Source organism: Callospermophilus lateralis, chromosome 3, assembly GCF_048772815.1.
Source record: "Callospermophilus lateralis isolate mCalLat2 chromosome 3, mCalLat2.hap1, whole genome shotgun sequence".
NCBI lineage: Eukaryota > Metazoa > Chordata > Mammalia > Rodentia > Sciuridae > Callospermophilus > Callospermophilus lateralis.
In genome coordinates this window covers 46,657,570-46,663,245 of record NC_135307.1, presented here as the reverse complement: position 1 = coordinate 46,663,245, position 5,676 = coordinate 46,657,570, and the positions used below count along the sequence as shown (strand labels likewise).

The following is a 5,676-nucleotide window of genomic DNA, read 5'->3' as shown; positions in this document are numbered from 1 at the left end:
GGAAAGGCTGGTTAGGGTACAACCAGTCAAGGAAAAGATGACTGCAATTATCTACAGAAATCTTTGCAGAACTACGGGGCATTTTTAAAAATATATATTTATTCTTTAGTTGTAGGTGGACACAATTCTTTTATTCAGTATTTATGTGGTGCTGAGGATCGAAATCAGGACCTCACGCATGCTAGGTGAGCGCTTTTCCTCTGAGCCACAATCCCAACCCCAGAATCTTTTTTTTTTTTTTTTTTTTTTTTTAATGATACTGGGTATTGAACCCAGAGCCCCAAACGTGCTAAGCAAATGCTTTCCCACTGAGATACATCCCCAACACCATTTGGGCAAATTTGGAAAAATTCCCAACCTGGGGGACTTTATTTTGGCTGGATCAATTCTATAAGAAGCTGATGAACTCAAACCACGCCTTGAGAGCAGGAGGTGGGGTTGGGGGCAGAAGCATCAGTTCTATTTCTCCAGATGAAATCAGAAGATAGTGAACCCAAACCCTTTATCTCTGGAGTGTACCCAATGCATGAATGTATCCTACATCCGCCCTCCTGCGGAGAAGAGGAGCAAGTTGAAGGCAGCAAGAGATGTGGGGGCAATGTTAGGGCTGCCTTCAACCTCCTGCAGGATGCCTAGCAGTTATTTTCTTGGCTATCCTTCAAGGCCAATCTTGGGTAAGGCACTAACCTAGTCCTCAGCTGGGCACCCAGAAGTAGGCTCAGGATCAATTCTCTGCAGCAGCACAAGGTAAATCAGACAGTAGGAACTCAATAGTTATTGAGGTATCTGCAAACTTCTATTACAAAGATTTTCACAACTGTGTGTGTGTGTGTGTGTGTGTGTGTGTGTGTGTGTGTGTTAGGGATGAGGTAAAAGTTCCTGCACCAAGAGATGAGCCTGATATTGGCAGAAACACTGACGCCTGCGACCTTTTAACAACCAGTATGTCCTTCCTAGCAGAAAGAAGTTTGGGGGAAGCAAATCCCTACTCCTAGCCATCATTTCCACCCTTGCGTTTTCAAAAGATCTAAAAACGGAAAGGACCCACAGGTTGGCAAACCCCGAAGAGGAACCGCCCACCAAGTCTGAGTCCTTAGGATCTCTGCAGCCGACGACCCCAAATCAAAACGATCCTGGGAAACCCCAGGGAAAGAAGCTTTCTTGCAGAGGGACAGGGTTACTGAGTGCAAGCTGCAGGGAAGTACCTCGGGGGAGGGGGCTTGATCGGGAGGACTTTCCAGCCACTCAGCGCTCATGAAAAAGTTCCCAGTACATGACCCCAGTGGCTCATCGCAGGGAGTTTCTCTAATGAACCCCGGCTCGGGGCTTAGGCTTCTTAGCAGAGGACGAGGCCAGTTCTCTTTTTCTGGTCTGACTAGCTTGGAAATTCCCCGCGCCTGACCCCGCCCCGGAGAAATCCCCTGCCAGCGTTATAAGGGCGCCGCGGCGGCGCTGCCGAGCCCACAACAATCCGAACGTGCAGTTCTGCCTGCTAGCGACACTGCGAGGAAGGCAGCGCGCAGCCCGCAGCCGAGCGCACCTGGGGACAGCGCCCGGAGCTCTCAGCGCGCCATGTTTCAGCCAGTCGAGCACGCTCAGGAGTGGGCCATGGAGGGCCCCCGGGATGGGCTGAAGAAGGAGCGGCTGCTGGATGACCGCCACGACAGCGGCCTGGACTCCATGAAGGACGAGGAGTACGAGCAGATGGTGAAGGAGCTGCGGGAGATCCGCCTCGAGCCGCAGGAGGCGCCGCATGGCACCGAGCCCTGGAAGCAGCAGCTCACTGAGGACGGAGACTCGTAAGTGTTGCGGGCCCCGATGGCGGGGGTCGGGCGGACGTGCGGAGCAGAGTGGGCGCGCGGGGCCTGCAGCCCAAGCCGCGGGCAGAGGGGCCTCTATTGCCTACGGGTTTTCTGCACCGTTGCGAACCCTTGCAAAACTGCAGGGCTGCGCGTGGGGGAAACGGGAGTTGGCTCGGGCTCCGAGGGCCCAAGGCCGGGCACCTCTGCTTCACGGCCGCCTTGCCACACACCCCCATCCCCCCGGCCCCGACCTCGCGGCCGGGGGCGGGGCGGCGGCAGAGACGCGAAGTCCCCAGTTGCATAAGGCGGGTCGGGAGTTTCTGGGCCGCTGGCGGGCGCCGCGCGGCCGGGAGGGGAAGTACAGGGCGTTCCGGCCGGGCTGGAGGGCGGGGCGGTCTGGCCGGCGCCCGCCGCGGAGGGGGTGGGGCCCGGAAAGTCCCTGGGCGCCTGCCAGGAACACTCAGCTCATAATAACCTCGCGGAAAACACCGTGGCCTCGGCCTCCAGAAACCCCGACCTTGCGCAATCCCCCGCAGCCTGCGCTTTTTGGGCCCCACGCAGTGCACTCACCACCTCTGGGGGGTTTTCCCTCTCTTCCCCTCAGGTTCCTGCACTTGGCCATCATCCATGAAGAGAAGACACTGACCATGGAAGTGATTCGCCAGGTGAAGGGAGACCTAGCCTTCCTCAACTTCCAGAACAACCTGCAGCAGGTGGGCCCCTTACCCCGCCCTGTGCCCTCTCTGACCCCATGGTGGAGCTGGATATATAGTACCCTTGCCCCTAGATCATTTCTAAATTAACACTCCTTGGCCCATACTGCTGTGGCCTTTTTCATTCAAATCTGCCAGCTTCCTAGAGAGTGAAGAAAATTCCATTGGTTTGATGAGGTCTTTATGACCTGCTGAGAGCCTCTGGTATTTGCCTAACCCCCTGTACCTGTCTGGGAGGAGAAGCACCCACAACCAGGAGATGTCTGGGATTCAGGGAATCAAATTATGGGTTTGTTTCCGTGGCTCATCCTTCTTTGTATCCTTTTCCATTTGTAGACTCCACTCCATTTGGCTGTGATCACCAACCAGCCAGAAATTGCTGAGGCACTTCTAGAAGCTGGCTGTGATCCTGAGCTTCGAGACTTTCGAGGAAATACCCCCCTACACCTTGCCTGTGAGCATGGCTTTCTGGCGAGCATAGGAGTCCTGACACAGGCCTGCACCACACAGCACCTCCAGTCCATCCTGCAGGCCACCAATTACAATGGTATGTTTGACTGCCCCATCCAAGGGCAGTTGCCATGGATAAGGGGTGGGTGGGCCAACTTAAGGAGTCGGGCAAGAGCTTAAATTTCCAGTATGTGAAAGGTTGAGGAAATACGCATTCGACATGCCTGTTTGATGCCCTTATAAAGTTCATTCAGAACCCAAATTACGAATTCTTAAAATTCAGAAGATATGACCATTTGTCCCATAAAAGAACAGGGGTAAGTCATTGACAAATGACTATACTTTTTGCTTTTTGTTCTTCTAGGGCACACATGTCTGCACTTGGCCTCTATTCATGGCTACTTGGGCATCGTGGAGTTTTTGGTGTCTTTGGGTGCTGATGTCAATGCTCAGGTGAGTGCTTCATAACCTACAGATGGAGTGAGTCAGGCTCCTCCTCAGTAACACTAAGCATACTCTTGTTGCAAGCAAAAATTCCAAACTCAGCTGTATATATCTCAAATTGCTCTTGGTTTCAGGAGCCCTGTAATGGCCGGACAGCCCTCCACCTCGCTGTAGACCTGCAGAATCCTGATCTGGTGTCCCTATTGTTGAAGTGTGGGGCAGATGTCAACAGAGTTACCTACCAAGGGTACTCCCCATACCAGCTCACCTGGGGTCGCCCGAGCACCCGGATACAGCAGCAGCTGGGCCAGCTCACCCTGGAAAACCTTCAGATGCTTCCTGAAAGCGAGGATGAGGAGAGCTATGACACAGAATCAGAGTTCACAGAGGATGAGGTTAGTTTCCATTAACATCTTCATCACTCTGCCCAAGATAATGAGGGCTATTTTCCTGTACCCTCCCAGGCCCTAGAGCTACTCTCTATTACAGGGCTCATCAGTTTCTCAAACTTGAACCTATATAACCAGTATCCCAAGAGTACGCCTTTTTTGGGTTTGTTTGTTTTGTTTTATTTTAATAGCTTATCCTTTCTCTTGATCCTGGGAATTGAACCCAGGCCCTTGTGCATGTGAGGCACCTGCTCTACCACAGAGCTACACCCTAAGCAATGGTTTAGCTTTTTTTTTAATGAAAGGAGCATTCAAGGAAAATTCCTTCAGCCTGTCAGTTTCATTATATTTGGGTTATGGAGAAGGGATTCCAAGAATACTTCAGTTATTTTCAGTAGCCTCCCTATAACACTCTTGGCCAAGTTCTGCAAGTTTAACATGTCTTTTTTCCTCTTGTTTTAGCTGCCTTACGATGACTGTGTGTTTGGAGGCCAGCGCCTGACATTATGAGCGGAAAATATTGAAAAGAACGTGGACTTGTATATTTGTACAAAAGGAGAGTTTTATTTTTCTAAAAAAAGAAAAAAGGAAAAAAAAAAAATTCAAAGGGTGTGCTTACCACCCACACTTCACACTGCCTGTCCCCAAACATTCTGTTGTGGTAGATCAGCCCTTATTTTGTTATTTTTGTGAACTTTTTTATGGGGGAGCAAGAAAGATTGGAATTCAAAGAAAACCTCTTTAAAACTTCACCTTTGTAGGGTTTATGGAGAAGGTTTTGATGAAAGAACTACATTTTATTTATTGTGCTGTTGATTGAATCACTGTTTATTTAGTGGCTGACCCCAGTTGTGTCTTGTCACATGTAATAACCAGGTGTTTGGTGGTGTGGGGTTAAAAGTCACTACCTATCAAGGTTTGTATTACCCTCCTGTAAATGGTGTACATAGTGTATTTTGTTGGTAATTATTTTGGTACTTCTAAGATGTATATTTATTAAATGGATTTTTACAAACAGTTATTCCTGATCATTGTCTTCAAGCTGTCAAGGGACTCCTCCATTCTGAGAGGAGGTAGAGGTGGAGGTAGAAAGCTGTGGGGGAACAGCCTGTTGTGGAACTCTTTCAGAGAGCAGCTTCTCACACTGCCAGCAAAACTTTGCAGGCAGTCCCTGGGCCTGAGTGGGAGGGAGGCTGTCGCAAGCATGAAAGGAAATGCCTTCTCAGGCTTAGGGTGGTGACAAGCTGTTCATCCTGTAGCTGAAAGGCTCTCCATTGTCATTTTCTTTCATCCCCTTGATTTAAACTATTCCAGAACCCTGCTTCCACTTCAGGAAATTATTTTGTATGAAAGGAATATGAATTCATATTTTATAGAACTGGGAAAAATCTCGTAATAGTGAAAGTTCCTAAGGACATGGACTTGGAAATGGGACTACACTGATATCTGTTAGCAGATGTTGTGAACATTGCAGAAGACAATCCATGTTAAAAACAGCAGAGTGCCAGGTATATAGGGCTAAAGAAAAATACAAGCTGTTGCACAAAGTCCTATATTTAACAGTGGAAGAAATTAGAATGGCCTGTCACCTTTTAGGAGTGGTAGATGGTTAATTTTTAATTTTTACCCTTGTTTTCAGGCAGTTAAATATTTAAATATATTGCATCTCTGAAACTACCTATTTTGTTATTGGCTGTAGTATACTACTGGCTTCATGAGTCTTACGTTTTGCGAGAAATCAGTAATTTGTGAAAGTTGAATTTAGATACTCTATAATTAGCATTTTTTCACCCTTAGAATGTATTTCTTGCTTAAGTAGGAGAATAAAGCTTAGGACATTTTATAAAATGAAGAATGGTATATAAACACAATTCATGT

The 5,676-nt window shown here is 48.7% G+C and overlaps 1 protein-coding gene across 1 annotated transcript; it reads left to right on the top strand.

The window, feature by feature from the left end:
* Positions 1 to 1,473: 1,473 nt before the first annotated feature.
* Nfkbia (NFKB inhibitor alpha) lies at positions 1,474 to 4,819 on the top strand. The gene is made up of 6 exons (XM_076848213.2): positions 1,474 to 1,799; positions 2,407 to 2,515; positions 2,852 to 3,062; positions 3,330 to 3,418; positions 3,544 to 3,804; positions 4,261 to 4,819. Exons 1-6 carry the CDS (start codon positions 1,573 to 1,575, stop codon positions 4,306 to 4,308), a joined length of 945 nt encoding a protein of 314 aa, XP_076704328.1. The 5' UTR covers positions 1,474 to 1,572; the 3' UTR covers positions 4,309 to 4,819.
* Positions 4,820 to 5,676: the final 857 nt, after the last annotated feature.

What these genes read in the sequence shown, in the direction of transcription:
- Nfkbia (XM_076848213.2), top strand. Translation starts at nt 1,573, where the DNA reads ATGTTTCAGCCAGTCGAGCACGCTCAGGAGTGGGCCATGGAGGGCCCC. An exon ending in CTCACTGAGGACGGAGACTC is followed by an intron (nt 1,800 to 2,406) that starts GTAAGTGTTGCG and finishes TCTTCCCCTCAG; the next exon opens with GTTCCTGCACTTGGCCATCA. An exon ending in TCCAGAACAACCTGCAGCAG is followed by an intron (nt 2,516 to 2,851) that starts GTGGGCCCCTTA and finishes TTCCATTTGTAG; the next exon opens with ACTCCACTCCATTTGGCTGT.